The following is a 16837-nucleotide window of genomic DNA, read 5'->3' as shown; positions in this document are numbered from 1 at the left end:
ATCATTCAAAGGTGGGGAGTGGATAGGAACAAAAAACAGATGACAGTAACTGGCTGGAACAGTAAGCTGAATCTAATCAGATCCAACATAATGCAGATACCTATGGGGTCCTGCAATTGAGTCTAAAAAGCATTTAACTGCACAGATAAAAGTGATAAATGGCTTAATCATAGCACAAGTGAAAATTTAATAACAGATTTTAGTTGAACTCAAAATGAGTGAACAGTGTTATATGGCTGGAAAAAAGAAAAAAGTACTACAAATTAGCTGAAATAATAGAGAATAAGAATGGAAATCATGTTAGTCCCTCTAGGCTGGTCATTTCAAAGCAGGGGACGCCATGCAATGTGGACACTTTCTTAAACAGGAATGCCCAGAAGAGCATGGACAACAGGCCAAAGAAACCCATCCATTTGTCAGGAAGTCTCAAACCCCCTTCATAGGAAAAAACCTGAAGCCATGAGATCAGAAGGAGGAGAATTTAAGTAATGCTTTTACCTGTTTCGTGAAAGGCTGCCAAAGTAAAAAAAAGAGAGAATGAAAAGGAAAAGCATTAGACTTGTTTTGTGAAATCCTAGAAGCAGAGCCAAATCCAACCATTACTAGGACTCCAGTTTCCACTCCACAGCCATACAGGAGCGCAGGCCACAGAGAGCCCCAAGAGGCTGCATGTTCCCTCTCATTAAGGCATGGAAGCAGGAGGCCTGCCAGAGGTCTGGGAAATGTGCAGATTCCATGAACTGAAATGGGTGAATATTTCCGAATGGGACCATGAATGCTCTAAGGAAAAAGGAATTTTAAAAAGAGGCATGCAGATATTGTGTTCTGTAAGAGAATCAAAAAGATCCAACTGCAGTGCAATGTTCTAATATTCAGCTCTTCCATGAGGGGATTCATGCTGGCAGCAGTCATCTGAAAGAATCTAGAAGCTGGGAGATGGCAAGAAAATATGACATGCTGCAAGGCAATTGGAAATGCCATCGTTGTGGTTTTTATAAGCAAAATAAAGCTATATGGTCTCCATCATCACAAGCTGGTAGGGATAGGGGGCTGCCACCAACCCATAACCCTATAACCTGAGCAAAGACCCAGAGCTACCATTTCCTGAGAGCACACTACATGCCAGGCAGCGTCCTTAAGTACTTTATCTGAATGATCTCAACGAACTTTCTATAGCCCCAGGAAATAGGTATAATTATTGCTTCCATTTGACAGAAGAAACTAAGGAACAGGAAAATTAAGTAAAAATTAAGTAAAAATGTAGCTGCCTAAACCTGTACAGCTGATTCGTGGTGTAGCCAGGATTAGAACCCAGGCAGTTTGACACCAGGGCCTGTTCTTAACCATCAGTGTGGCCTCCTCCAGGATAATCTCCAGCTACATCATAAGATCTCATACAATTTAAGTAAAATGTTCTAAATTAAAGTTCTTCTAATTTATAAAGGAAACATTTACCATGTAAAAGTTGGTAGAAATCTAGTGTTCCAAGATAAAAGAGTCTAGAGCAGTGATTTCCAAATGTTAGTGTGCAGAAGGAATACCTAGGCGCTTGTTAAATACAGATTCCTCAGCCCCACCCCAGGCCTATACTACAAATATGTCATGGAGTGTGACCCAGGAATCTGCATTTTTAACAAGTACTTGAGTAATTCTGATGCAGGTGACCCAAACACCACATTTTCAGAAATCTGGCCTAAATAATGCAATAAAAACCAACAAAAGCAAAAAACCCCAAACAATCTGATTAAAAAATGGGCAGAGAATCAATCTTCTTCCAAAGAAGACATACAGGTGGCCAACAGGTTCCCGAAAAGGTGCAGGTGCTCAGCATACTAATCCTCAGTGAGATGCAAATCAAAACTACAACCTCATACCTGTTAGAATGGCTGTTATTGAAAAGACAAGAAATAATAAGTATTGGCAAGGATATAGGAGAAAGGAAACCCTTGTGCACTGTTGGTGGGAATGTAAATTGGTGCAGCCACTATGGAAAACTATATACAGGTTCCTCAAAAATTTTTAAACAGAACTACCATATGATCTAGCAATTCCACTTCTGGGTAATTATCCAAATAAATCCAGAATACTAATTCAAAAAGATATCTGCACCCCTATGTTCATTGCAGCATTATTTACAATAGCCAAGATATAGAAACAACCTGAGTGTCCATTGATGGATGAATGGATAAAGGAAGATGTGATATATATATATATATATATATATATATATATATATATATATATATATATATATATATAACAACGTATATACTGGAATATTACTTAGCCATAAAAAAATAATGAAATCTTTCTTTTGTGACAACATGGATGGACCTAGAGGGTACTATACTAAGAGTTATAAAACAGAGAAAGATAAATACCATATGATCTCACTTATATGCAGAATCAAAAAAACAAACAAAAATCAAGCTCATAAATACAGAGAACAGATTGATGGTTGCCAGAGGCATGAGGGGGTGGGCAAAATGGGTTAAGGAGGTCAAAAGGTACGAACTTCCAGCTATAAAATAAACAAGTCCTAAGGATGTAATGTACAATATGGGGACTATAGTTAATAATACTGTACTGCGTGTTTGAAAGTTGCTAAGAGAATAGATTTTAAAAGTTCTCATCACAAGAAAAAAATTTTTGTCATTATGTATGGTGACAGATGTTAACGAGACTTACTGTGGTGATCATTTCAAAATATATACAAACATCACATCATTATGTTGCATACCTAAAACTAATATGATGCTATATGTCAATGCTACCTCAATAAGAAATAAATTTTTAAGCAATAAAAAGTAATACACACTTGTATTTATATAGCACCTTTCTTTTAAAAAGGTCCAGAGAAGCTCCAGGTACTCATTAGTTCTCCCCAAGACCAATATGTTGAATGGAAATCATATTATCCCTCCTGAATCACATTTGGCTGAGAAAGAAAATGACCCCAGGAGAGGGCCCTGCCCTGTAGTACCGGAAAGTACATGGCAGGGCCTAGAAATCAGGTCGTATTTGTTGATTTCCCCACCCAGAGTCCTTTCCCCTAAATTGTTCCCAGGGAATAGAGACAAGGTCACTTATTTACAGAGAATCCCTTAGCTTCTGCTATGTCTCTTACATGGAATCATTAAAAACCTCTCCATCGGCCCCAAACGCAATATCTAAGGGTGGCTCTAAAGTCTGCATTGCAAAGGCAATGCAGCATATCTCCTGGATGAAGTTACTGAGGATGCAAAAGTCAACTTCCTGAGGGCATGAAATCTTGGGGTTGATATTCATGGCTCGGATCACATCCTGAAAAACAAAAAGATGGCATCACCTTGTTACCAACCTGTGACATGAAACTGACAATCCTAAGGATATTATGACTGATGGAAGGTGGGAAGAGCATGTGAGTAAAAACAACTTACAGTAGAGAAGGATTACATGTGCTAAAAGGAGAAAGCCTGACTGATAGGGAAGGAGGAGAGATGACAGAGTACAAATGACATACTAAAGGCCTCAAGAGAGTCTCAAAAAAAAAAACAAAAAAAAAAAAGCCTTAGTAGCTTTTATTTATTCTTTCCTTATTCTGGGCAAGTTATACGATATGCCAACACAGAACTCTGACTTGTTCATAATCTATAATAAAAATAAATAATAATAATAATAATAATGGCTTGCTTTTATTGAGAGTCTACTCTGTGCCAAGTCTTGTGCTAAGCAAATTACCCTTTTCCTTTCACTTAATCCTCTCAAGAACTCTATAAGGTCATGACCATTGCTGCTCCCATGTAAAGATTTAAAAACTAAATCACAGAGAAGTTAAGTAGATGTGCAAGATCACACAGCTAGTAAGTGGCAGAGCCAGGATGCAAATCCACACCTATCTTTCCCAAAATAATTTCTCTTAAGCACTATGATATTCTATCTTGCAGTCTTAAGAGCCTATTGAAAGAATAGAACTATAAAGTTCAGAATACTTTTCCCCATAAAATGTCTAAGAAAGAAACAGCCAATAATGGCTAGTTCTACAAAGTGAATTGGGTGCTGCTCATTTCTGCTCTCCTATTACATAGAAGCAATACTAAGCACTGAATGGACTTCTGAGTCATTAGTATTTGGTGTAAACATCAGCAGCAGCAAACCATCCCCAATAAGAGACCTAACACTTACATTTACGCTGCTTTGGGCATCATACAGATCAAGATGACAAAGGATATAATCCAAAACAGCATCCTCAAAGTCATTCGTCCCCGCATAAGACGGTGTCAATGATTTCTTCACACGGGTCTTGAAATGTCTGAATGCCATTTTAGCTATATGAAATGCCTCCTGCGCATAAAAATATCAGCAAATTTGTTTGGTGAGAGGAGGGGGGCAAAGATGTCCAGAGCAAGAAATGAAGAATGCCCATCAAAAATTCAATATCACATGGATCTTCTAATAACTAAACACAGTTGGTCAAAACTAATTTTAATCTGGGAGAACATACACATCTCAATTTTGAAAAGTACACAAATGCGTATCTGACTATCCATGTTCATTAATTTCAAGACGCTGGACTATCGTTCTGGTAATCCTGAGTGCAGGAGGCAGGTTGGTACAGAGATTCAAGGAAATAGATCGTCTATGATTACATAAATACTGGAAAGGTGCTAGTTGTTGCTATGCTGTCACAGTAATGCCTTACTACTGGTGAAGAAATGAGAGGAAATGATCAATCTAGGGTTTATGCAGTACATAGACACACATCAAAGGCCTGGCATGTTAGCTGGCATATAAATAATTCAAGAATTATGTATGGTGCTCGCTTTGGCAGCACATATACTAAAATTGGAACGATACAGAGATTAGCGTGGCCCCTGCACAAGGTGACACACAAATTCGTGAAGCATTCCATATTTTGCTTTTGTGATATCAGCGGGTGGAGGAACTGAGACAAAATAAAGGAAGTGCTTTACAGGATTGAAGTTGCTTCCCGTCTCAAACCCCATCCCCAACTCCTCTAAAAAAAAAAAGAAAAAAAAAAGAATTATGTATGAAATGCCTGTTATGTAGTTGGCATTGGGAAAAGTTAGGTATGCGTCAAAGACATGGTCTCTATGTTTATAGAACTTTAACCAACTCAGAAAGTGATCCTTAATTATAAAACCAGGGGTGTGCAAACTTTTCTGTAAAAAGCTGGATAGTATGTATTTTAGGCTTTAGACATAGGCTCTTTCTCTCTTTTTTTTTACTACGTTTTAAAAATGTAAAACCTTTCTTATATTCTTAATTCTCTGGTGGTATTTTTCTTAGAAATACAGGCCAGGGACAGCTATGGCCCACAGGTGCTAGTTTGCTGACCTCTGATATAAATGAATAAATACAGCATAAAGTTCAGTAGATTCTGATTATTCTGCTCCCACACCAATGGTCTGTTCTGTTGTTTTAACATTTAACTGTTCTCATAATGAACTCAGCATCTCAATATGGTACTCAAGGAACAAACGCATTTGCTTTGGGATTTAGGATTATATATGAGCGCTTTTTAATCTGCCATACTCAAGTAGCTGATATGTTGGCAGCTTTAGCAACTAGTCTTAGTTAAATAAACAGAAGAGTTAACACAATCACGACCCATCTGAGATAGTCCTACAGCTACGACTACTTCAACAAATGTCTGGTCAATATCTATATTAATATATATGAATAGTTATTGATTGCGAAAAATGGCATCCTAAACACTTGCAATGGAAGGAAGAAAGGAGGGCGGGAGGGAAATCCCACCCTCTTGCAGGGACCTCAGGCTCTACCAGTCTTCTTAAGCTGTTCAGTTAACCAAAACTTGTGTCCCCGCTGCGCCCAAGGACCTCTAGAGCGCAGCTGGAGTGTCACATACCACTGTGGCGATGTAAATGATGCGCTGCACCGTCTCGGCTTCGTCAATGCAGCGCCGCAACAGGCACTGGGCATCCAGGCGGGCCTGGGAATAGGCATCGTTGAACCGCGACAGGAGCGCAGCCTTGCGCGCCGCACTGGATAGTCGGGCGCGACTCGGAGACGGGGTCCTGATCTTCACCATTGCGGTGGAGGGGCTGCCAGCCCGGCTGTGTCTGGGGCTGCGGGTGCGGCTGCGGCTGCGGCTGCGGCTGCGGCTGTGGCTGCGGCTGCGGCCGCGAGGGGCAGGGCTAGGAGACCGGCTCCTGGCAGACCTGTTGATAAGCAAGAATCAGCAGGGAGGCACTCTGATTCACTTCTCTGTCCTTCCTGGACTCTGCTGCTCCTCCCCACAAAAACTGCAAAGGATACTAAGGAGCCATGCGCCCCTGCAGGCGGGGAACGCAGCTGCCTTCCTGACCTCTCCCCTAGGCCTGTCAGAGGCACTGTGAATCCACGAGGCCTCAGAGGTGACCACAACCACCAAACGAGACTCGATATTTATTTGCAGGGTGAATTAGAATTGATAAAACCCTTTCACTCATTGAGGACCTCAACGTATCCTTTAAGCAGCCCTGTGAAGCCAGCATTGATTGTTGGCCATTTTACAGATGAGGAACTTGAACCTCAGGAAAGTTAATTGGCTGTCCTAGAGTGACACAGCTAGCAAGAGACCGAGTTCAAAAAGAAGTCAGATTTTCAGTATTCCGTGCCCCAACACCTCGGTAGGTGTTGTGGTGTAAGAGCTCACACCACATGAGCCGTATGTGAAAGAAGATTTATGTTGCCGTCCCAGCTTCTCCATGTCACAGCAGTGGCAGCGTCGGCAATCATTTCTCCTCTCCAGAGCCTCAGCTTTCACCCACATAAATTTTGCTCTACTTTGAGGTGGGGGTGGAGGTTGGAAGACCAGGTGAGCTAATACATGTGAAAGTACTTGGAAAATTGGAAAGCACCATATCAGTGAAACATATGTGACTACCAAGTACAACCAAGTATAGACTAGCTAGCCCAAAGGAAATGGGCCTCCTAAAAAGGGAAGTTTTATAGAAGAAACTATGGGGCAAAAGGCAGTGCAACATGGACTCTGAGTGGGGGACAGCGTGGGGAGCGGAGGTGGGGAAGCCCTCATTTATGGCGTTTGCCAGTTTCTAGGGTGCAACAAATTCTCCACCCATGGCCAACTTCAAGCTATCAATGTGATGTCACTGAACGCAGAGTTAGGCAAAAATGCACAGAATCCACTCCTAGGAGCCAGTACAAGGTGGTACAAGCACGACACTGGCGGAGTGATTCCCCAAAATGAAAGACATTTAGGGGAGCAGGGTGCGGTGGTGGCTTTGATAGCCGGAACCAGGGCATGCGGGGAGGGAGGGAACGTTAGAACAAAGAAAATGCAGCCACTCCAAACAGAAACATACTGTTTTGTCCTCACTTAACACTAACTGAATGACCAGTCGTAACGTTCTGTCCATCGCTAGGAAGGAATTTCACAAGAAGAGGTAGCTACACAGCTATCACACACAGGCAGCTATAAAAAGGAACTGCCCTCCAGTAGAATGACAGCTGGTCATCCCTGGAGGGAGGGAGGACTCTGAGGACGCAGAGACCTTCCTACCATGGAACATTCATTCTTGCATTATAGGCCCGCTCAAATCTGGTTTCAAGCCAAAGAATTTTCCTTTCTCATATGTCTCAGTTTCATTCCTTAAGCCCCGTCGTCAGCCCCAGATCAGTTAGTGCCTAAGTACTGGGGTATCCAGGGAGTGTTTTCTCACCCTGGAAGGGTGCAGTCAGAGAAAGCCCTTTACAATTCAAAGCTTCCCACATTGTTGGGATTTGGGTTCAAGCATGTCATTTTACGTTGTTTTCCAAGCCAGGCTTGTATCACTAACAAAAGGAACTTAAAGGAAAAGGTCTGTGAGAATGTTTCAGACCTTCCTTGAAGTGCAGATTTTTCAGCACACAGAGCAGCGATCTCGTCCTTCAGCGTTCGGATCTGTTTCTCATAATTGCATATCGCTTCTGCGCTGGGCTTTTCAGAGCCGCGCTTGTCCGAGCCCCGCCGCTCGGATCTCCTCTGTTCCCAGCGCCTAGGCTCGGGGCTTCTGTACTCCCAGCTTCTCTGCTCCGAGCGCGTAGGCTCCAAGCCCCTCTGCTCCGAGCGTGTAGGTTCCAAGCTTCTCTGATCCGGGCCCCTAGGCTCCCAGCCTCTCTGCTCCGAGCGCGTAGGCTCCAAGCCCCTCTGCTCCGAGCGTGTAGGCTCCAAGCCCCTCTGCTCCGAGCGCGTAGGCTCCAAGCCCCTCGGCTCCGAGCGCGTTGGCTCCAAGCCTCTCGGCTCGGAGCGCATAGGCTCCAAGGTCTTACGCGCCGAGCCTCTTAGCTCTGAGTTCCTGTTGCGGGCCTCCTCATGGGCTTGAAGAGTTTTAAGCCTGAACAGCAAAAACGAAAAAAAAAAAATTTTTTTTTTTTAAGGCAAGAAAGAAAAGAGAAGGAGGGAGGGATGGAGGAAAAAGCAATAAACAACAATGGGTATACTTAATAACAGTGGCTATTCTGATGGAAATACATAGGAATTAGCAATTAGAAATACGTAGGAAGTAGACTTGCCAGGGTCAGGGGCCACTCCAACTGTCTGCAGTTTGCAAGGGAAAAGGCTCTTGAAGAGAAGAGAGGCATGCAGATCTCTAGCAAAAGCAGAACGAGCCTATAGTCATACTATTCTATATTGGACCGATCTTAACTGTACAAAACTCTGGAAACATTTGACCTCTAAAACCTAGTCCAGAGCTGGGTAAAAACATAATCTGCTATCCTCACTAGCTCTTCCATTCTCTACACAGATGGAATATGGGGAAAACTACAATGGAAATTGAATAACATCCTCAGTACTAGGTGGAAGTACGGACCTATGAAAATAATGTATTACAAATAAACAAAGCTTTGGAAATAAAATTGGCACCTTTATAAAGATACAAAGAGGCATGGCCATCATAAAACAGGAGCAAAAGTCATAAGAAGAGGACATGCTGTAATGAAAAGACAACGATGTAAGATGAAAAAGGTAAGGGGTAAGACTGAGAAGGATGTTAGAAGCTAAAAATGCAACTGCAGAATTAAAAGTTGCGCTACAAACATTAAAGAACAGAATTGGTGCTATTGGAAATCAGAGTAGAATGATCAATGTATTTGAGAAGGCATAAGATAGGAATAAGAGATTAAAATGATGAGAGGGGAGATAGAAGTGGAAAACATTAGCTCCAAGTTAATATTTACTGATATTCCTGAAGAAATCAGAACAATTGGAACGTGTAAAGACAATAGAACGGTATTCATATATGTATTTACATATATGTATTTTAATACAATTTCTACTTGTTCTTTTTGTGGGAATCAAAATTAAGATCAAGGAAGGTATAATCTTAAAGGATCAGTGTCTTTTTCCCCTTCTAGAAATTTACCTGAGAGAATAATCTGAAATTTAAACGGATTTGCCACAAAATTATCACAACGTTATTTCCAGTGTTGAAAACTGCTATCAAAATAATCAATATTAGGAAAATACCCAAATGATGAAACATGATACACCTATTTAAAACTAAGTTCTGCATTTTTTTTCTTAGTAATAGAGAAAAACAATGTTAAGTGAATAAATGGGATCCAAAATTATAAATTCATACTTATTTTGTAGTTTTATCCCTATTTTTAATGTATGAATTGGAAGCTATGTCAAATTGTAACAGTAACTGGTTCTGGAATTACAAGAGGGCTTTTAGTTTCCTTTATACTATGTTGTACTCTGAAACTTTTCTCTAGTAGGTAGGTAATGTTTTTGTAGTAAGAAAAATATATTTTAAAAAAAAACAATAAAAATATTGCTGCCTTTCCTCTTTGATTGTGAACAGATTCTTTCATATTTCGATGGAACACCAAACAAGCTAAATTCAAAGATTGGTCAGCAGGCTGCAAATAATCCTGCCATTTCTTTTTCTTACTGATTTCTTAGCTGATTTATTTCCTCCTCTGCAGCCAAAAGGGACATGGCCGGTCTGTCCTTGGTTTCTTCAAGAGTCTTTTCAGTTTCAGTCAGACTGTAAGAGAAATCAGTAACTAAAGACAGATTCTCCAAAATTGGCAGATTTTCTAAATCAAGGCATAGGTTCGCTCAGGAACTTTTGGCGTATGATATAAATTCAATATAAACAAGCTCACTTTATAAGACATCCACATTCAATTAGATGATATTGCAAATAGTATGGAGCACTTGTAGGCAAAAACATACTAGCATCCTTTCTCAATGTCAAACACAAAGAAATTACAAAGCTACTAGCTCTAAAAGACTGTAATAATTACTAATATTAAAATGTAAAGGAGAAAGAAACTTGTTCAATTACTCCTTCTGACGACCCTAATTCATCTGCTCTAATTACACCAAATTCCCAAGTTGTCTCACTCTATAAAAATCTTCATTTTTCTGCAATATACTATCACCTATTCTCATTACTTTGTACAGTAGAGCAGCATTTGACTTAATTTTCCCAGGCCTCCTAAATGTAAAAAAAATTATTTACCCATTCTGTAGAGAAAGCCCTCCACAATTACACCTGACTACCACGTATTTCATGTCTTCCTGCCTCTGACTTCCACCACTTGTTAAGCACGAGTTTCCCAACTTTTCCATGTAGCTCAGTCACTGTTAGTTAAGGACTCTCTCCATTGTAGGCAAATCATAATAAATCATACTATTCTTTAAGTCTATCTAAATTTAAAAGGAAAAGGGAGTGTGATGGATGACATTGGATGAAGACCAATCAATGGTTCTCAATTACGTTGTCCTACTGCAGTGAGAGATCACGGGCTGGCAAAGGTTTCTTGACTTAGCTCACCCTACTTCCTTAAAACATCCAGGCTCTTCCATCACAGTGGTCCTGAGGCGAAGAGGGTGCAACTGTCTTCTAAACTCACACCCGTCTTCCTCATCCTGCCAATGCCACTCCACATACCATCCTCGACTGTCTCAAGCCAAGTTTGTCTCCCCTTCTCCTGAGCTCCTCCAACACTCGGTTCACATTTATAATCTCATTACAAACACACTGTGAACTACTTGAAGGCAAAGATTTTATTTTATTCATCTCTTTACCCCCCAAAATGAACAAAATGTCTAAAGTCTAAAACAAAGCCATAGCAGCAATAACTTCACAATAGGCCTACTAGAGATTGGAAGGAAATTGCTGTGATCTTAGTCAAATGTGAATATGTTATAGGTTTTAAAAAGTATATATGGGAAAATGAACATTTTTATCAAGAGGAAACTGTAGAAAATTACAAGAAGAAATAGACTAAGAAAGAAAGGAGAGTATGAACAGGAATAAAGTAGTTTTTTTTGTTTTCTCTCAAGACATGGTATTCACATGTGAGCACATATCCATGCAAGCAAACATACATGCTAATTTGGTGCCCTTGGATGACATACAGAGAGAAGAAAGGAAGGCACTTCATGTGCCAGGAATTGTTTTAAGCAGGTTAATATTTATTTAAATTTATTACAGATTTATTCATTCATTGAGCAAATTCTTGAGAATTTACTATGTGCCAGGTATGATGCTAGGGGCTGGAGATACAACAGTGTCAAAATAACAACACAAGACAGTAACCTTTGGAGTCCAGTGGATCATAAACATGCAAACAAATTTTTCGAAGTTGCAAATTAGGGTCAGTGCTATTCTTAGATCATTGTGAAGGAGAATTAAAGGAAGGGGCAGGAAAGACCTTTTGATGTATAGTGGTCACAGACAGACTCTGAAAAGTCGCATTTAAGCTGAGATCTGGAGGAAAATAAAGAGCCAACAATGCAAAGAGCCAGCGAAGACTTCCATTTTCCTGAAAGAGCACAGGCAAAGGCCTTCAAGTGAAGCAGTAGACAGTGGAGTAGGTGAGGGGAACCTGGCAAGAGACGAGGGTGGAGTGAGAGGTCAGGCCAGATCAGGCAAGGTCGTGAGAGACCTGGGAAGGAGTTTAGAATTGTTGTCTAGGAGGCGACTAGCAGCTGTTCAGCAGGGGAGTGACTTGATACAACAGATATATATATCTATATTTGCTATGTGGAAAATGGATTTTAGTAGCACAAGAATGGAAACAGGGAAGCTAATTGGAAAGCAATGGGTTGAGGCAAGAGGTATCGGGGCAATGGCAGTAGAATGGAAAGAAAGGGACAAATGTGGGAGATGCTTAGGGGACAGATTCAACTGCGTATTCTAATAGATTGGATATAGGAAATGAGGAAAAGCGAGATACCTAACCAGAATCCAGGCATGAAACCTAGCGGTCTTCCCTCGTCTAGGGCTCATCAAACCTGGGCAGCCCTGTCCCCATCCAGCACTGTATTGAAATTCACGTCTTTGGAACTGTGTCACAACCAAACATGGGAACCTCCTTGGGTGGCCCATTCATTCCACAGCAGGCAGCATCCTGGCTTTAGAGACAAATAGGCAGAGTAAGAGAGGGAGCCTAGAGCTGGCTGCCCTAGAGTGTAAGGAACAGCCTCCATCATTTGTGATGCCTTAGATAAAAACAGAATATGAACCATAGGTGGATTCAAAACAAAATAAAATTAGGATATTCAGGGAAAAGCAACAAGCACCTTCCTGTGTGCAACTTTCAAATGGAGGGTGGGATGGGGGATATGTGTATATAGATAAAGAGAACACACACACAAATGATACAGCAAATAGGGCCAAAGTGTATGAAAGGGTATGTGGATGTTCTTAGTACCATTCTTGCAAAGTTTCTGTATTTGCAATAATTTCCAAATAACAAGTTTTAACAAATGCATGCAGTCATAGTTTCTTGGTCCGCAGTGCCGCTCCTAGGTAACTACAGAGCCACAGTGACAGAGGGAGGTAGGATTCCTGGCCCCTATTGGTGCTGACAGACATCAAGAGCCAGCAAAGACTCGAAGCCCTGCCTCACAACTAGAGGCAAATGGAGGGACCTGGTCATCAGCAGCAGTGGCCAGCAAATGTCCATGGAGACCTAACCAGACAAAACATAACTCACCACCCTTCAGCGCAAGACACCAGTGCCCAGGTGTAACTGAGGCCAGCAAGAACCCAGCGGGCAGTACAAGACCAAAAGGCCCTCTCCTCCAGCGCCAGGAGAGCATGCAAGCACCCCTCCACCCCTAGATGCCAGTCTAAGGAAGCAGGAGGGCAATGACACCCCTTGACAGGGGAAACACAGCCCCTAACAGAAGTTTGAGCTTGGAATTAACTGAATATTTACATAAAAGGAACTACAATAAACCAGAAAAGAAGTGGCACATTTAAGGATCCTCCTCACCCCACTCCAAACCAGCTGACATTAGTTGAAATAAGTTGCAGAAATTTGGGGGAATTATGCTCTTTGTACATTACATTTGTAAACTTTGCTGCAGCTATAAAACTGCTCATTGATGATAGTTCCAATTAAAATAATGAATGGGAATGTGTGGAAGTAACTATGCGTGTGCGTGCAAGTACACACAAAGAAAAATGTCTGGAGTAAAATATACCAGAATATTAACAGGGATAAGATTAACAGGGTGATTTTCATTTTGATACCTTGTCGTATACATTTTGAGAAAGAAATTTGTATTTTCTAATCAGGCAGAACTAAATCGTTCGAGATGGTTTCCTTAGAAGGAAATCTCAACAGAGAACAAGGCAGAATGCCACACCCTATTCCATCACAAGCCTTAACTAGTTAACAAAGCATTCCTCACTCTCCCATATATGTCAGCAGTGGAGCGATGCTGTGGTAGGGGTAACACCTTATTGATGTATCTGTGTTAGGTCCTTTGAATGCAGTTTCATACACACATGTCTATCTTCATCAAGTACAAGCCAAAGTTTGGGATTTTCTTGGCAGTGATTCCTTAAACTTGTCACCCTGGCTTTGCACATAGCATGCATCTGATATCTGTTGTTGTCTGGCATTGCTTCACTTTTTAAAAACACATTTTTATATCTAATCGTTATTCCAGTATCTTGAATTGTTCATTCTGTAAAGAGTTTTATCTCGCAGTCCCACTCCCTAAATGACAGATAAATGCAGCCTGCTTCATCTTGCTTTTGCTCTTTCTCTTAATTTTTCTCATTACCTGATCTTACACCCTCCTTAACTCTTCCTTTCTGCATCTTGAATAGATTTTCATGTAACAATATTCCTCTGATTATAAATATGGCTGATAATGAGCTTATGGAGAAGAAGGAGCTCCGGGAATGGAGCCAAGGGAAGCAGGGTCTTGGGCATCATGACATAATATAGAAATCCTGTCCCCAGCTTCAAAGACACTGACTCCCAACTCACACACACACACACACACACACACACACACACACACACACTCACATTACTTATTAGCAAATGCCTACATTATACATGAGCCATTATTCTCCTTTCAAACTTAAAAATTAAATGAAGAACAAACAATTTTTTTTGGAAAAAGATAACTTGCATTCCTCTTACTCGTCTTGACCCTGATTGACTTGATTAGGAGATGAGTTCAGCTCAGAGACTAATTGTTGTATAGCCCAATTCCGAACACCAGGATCTTTCTGTTTCTCCTTATCCAGCATGTCCTGCAAGGATACACACATAAAAAAATCATCTGAATGTATAAAAAACATAAAGAGATTGCAAAAATATTAGGCTGAGCAAAAGAAATCAAGCCCATAATGTATAGTTCCATTTACATGCAGTTCTAGTGCGGGCAAAATTAATCTAGACTGATAAAATCAGAAGAGTGGTTGCCCTGGGAATGGAGGGAGGTGGTTGGGAAGTGATATAGGAATGCTCAGGAGTGATAAAAATGTTTTATATTTTAATAGGGGTGTGAGTTACACAGATATATGCATTTGTCGAAATCATCCAACTGTGGATGTTATTGTAGGTAAATATACTTCAATGTTTTTTTAAAAAAGACATTGAAATATCATCGTATATCTCTACACCCAGAATAACATGCATAGGGGTGAGAAGCTAAGAAGCATATGAAAATCCCCAGGGAAAAAAAACTGGTTAAAGATAACTGACATCTGGAAATCAGCAAGATGACAGAATAGGTAAACACTATGCCTGCCACCTCCCGTGATCTCATAAAATTACAATTATTGAACAATCAACCTTGAAAATCATCTGAAGATTAGCTGAACAGAACTCCTATAACTAAGGTTATAAAGAAGAGACCACATCGAGACTGGTAGGAGGGGCGGAGATATAAAACAGGTTGATCCCAAACCCACAGGTAGTGGTTGAGAACCGGGAGGAAGGTCCCCCTTTAAAGTGAGGCATCCCAGCCCCACACTGGGCTCATGAGCCCAGGGGTCCTGTGCCAGGAAGAGGAGTCCCCACAACATCTGGCTGTGAAAATCAGTGAGGATTCCCTCCGTCCCTCATGGTGAGACAGAAGGTGGCTGGAAACCCAGATGTCCACGTAAAGGACCTGCAAACTGAGTCACTCCCTTGCAGGCACTCACCCGGGGTTCCAGTGGAAGGACGATGACTCAAGAGGCACCAGAAATATATCAGGAAAGACTGAGTAGTGTGGCTTCAGATTAAGGCACAGAGGGATAACCACCATTATCCCTGCATGGAGTCCACCTCACGTGTAACCTACATGAGGGCACCATCTTTCCTGTGTTGAGCCCACCCCCATAGGGCCAAATCTGAGATCGAGTTGGTCTGGTAAAATCCACTTGTGCATGCACCACCTTGGTGACTCCCGAGGACCCCCCCCAACTAGTGTGAAATCACCGAGGCACCCTTAGCTCCCGGGCATTTGGCCCTGCCCTACAAGCTGCTGGAGGCTTGTACAGCAGCAGGCAGCCCACTGTGGCCTGGGAAGATTTCAATGGTAAGTAGTCAGCCTAGCTTGCGTTGCAGTCTTTCTGGGGTGGCTCCCAGGGTTCTGGGGGCCTAAAGCTAATGACAGCTGGCCACATTGTTCTCAGGGTATTGTGGAGTGGCCACAGGCTCAGTCTGGCGCAAGAACTAAGTCTGCATTAACTTTGTGAAAACCACTGGCCATACCCAGTGAATCCCTGGAACCCAGTCCCACACAACTCAGGCAGCATCCTGAGGGCATTGTCAACACTGGGTCAACCAGCCCAGCCTGTCCACCTAAGGAAGCTCTTTCAGTCACTGAGCCTTATGGACAGTTGGCAACAGATCTAAGGGGACTCTGGGACTTTTGCTAAGCTGCCCCAGGTCTGACACAGGTGGCAGCCAACCTCTGTTCACAGTAAGGCCACCCCGACATGCCTCCAGGTCCAACACAGGCAGCAAACAAACACATATAGCTTTGCAGGTCCTATAGGGTAGCCCCTGATCACAGGCAAGGCTGAAATTGGCTGGCACATGACCCCTCCTAAGAGGCACAAAAAACAATACATCCAGAAGCCATCCTCAGACCACACCAGAGCACTACCTGATTAGCCCCACAAGCGGCACATCCAAAGGGTAGTATTAATAGGCACAACAGCTCACTCGAGAGAATCCCTTTCTGAGGGCTCAGCCCCCACTTCCCAACTCCCTTACCTCCCCACAGCTGCTCATACACTGTGGGTATAACCAGTCCTCACAGCCAGTCAGCCTGAGAGTCAATCCCACCCACTAACATGCCAAAAGCAATTAAGGCTCAACTATAACAGGAGAATACACACAAGGGACACTCCTGGAACACATGTACAGGTGATCAGAGAGATTGTGCCCACTGGACCACACAGGACACTTACTACATAAGGCCACCTAGCAAAGACTGAGAGACATAGGAGATAGATACCTAATACATAGAAGCAAACACAGAGAGGCAGACAGAATGAGGAAACAAAGAAACATGTGCCAAATAAAAGAACAAAAGAAAACTCCAGAAAATGAGCTCAATGAAATG

The 16837-nt window shown here is 41.9% G+C and overlaps 1 protein-coding gene and 1 non-coding gene across 4 annotated transcripts in view; one reads left to right on the top strand and one right to left on the bottom strand.

Annotated features, from left to right (window-relative positions):
- SPATA18 (spermatogenesis associated 18) overlaps positions 1 to 16837 on the bottom strand; it is a 43067-nt gene that overhangs the window by 7455 nt on the left and 18775 nt on the right. For all 3 annotated transcript variants that reach the window (XR_012493739.1, XM_074324681.1, XM_074324680.1), the window contains exons 4-9: positions 14416 to 14528; positions 9906 to 10001; positions 7848 to 8342; positions 5873 to 6185; positions 4165 to 4323; positions 3128 to 3303 (exon numbers count right to left, since the gene is read on the bottom strand). Coding sequence is in view for 2 of the 3 variants with exons in the window: in XM_074324681.1 (XP_074180782.1) it covers positions 3128 to 3303; positions 4165 to 4323; positions 5873 to 6185; positions 7848 to 8342; positions 9906 to 10001; positions 14416 to 14528 (1352 nt within the window). In the remaining variant the exon portion in view is untranslated. The remainder of the gene's footprint in view (positions 1 to 3127; positions 3304 to 4164; positions 4324 to 5872; positions 6186 to 7847; positions 8343 to 9905; positions 10002 to 14415; positions 14529 to 16837) is intronic.
- LOC141570226 (U6 spliceosomal RNA) lies at positions 4795 to 4897 on the top strand. The gene has a single exon (XR_012494237.1). It is a non-coding gene; the product is annotated as a U6 spliceosomal RNA (small nuclear RNA).

This window comes from Rhinolophus sinicus, linkage group LG02, assembly GCF_036562045.2.
Source record: "Rhinolophus sinicus isolate RSC01 linkage group LG02, ASM3656204v1, whole genome shotgun sequence".
Lineage (NCBI taxonomy): Eukaryota > Metazoa > Chordata > Mammalia > Chiroptera > Rhinolophidae > Rhinolophus > Rhinolophus sinicus.
This window is presented reverse-complemented; position numbering and strand designations above follow the sequence as displayed.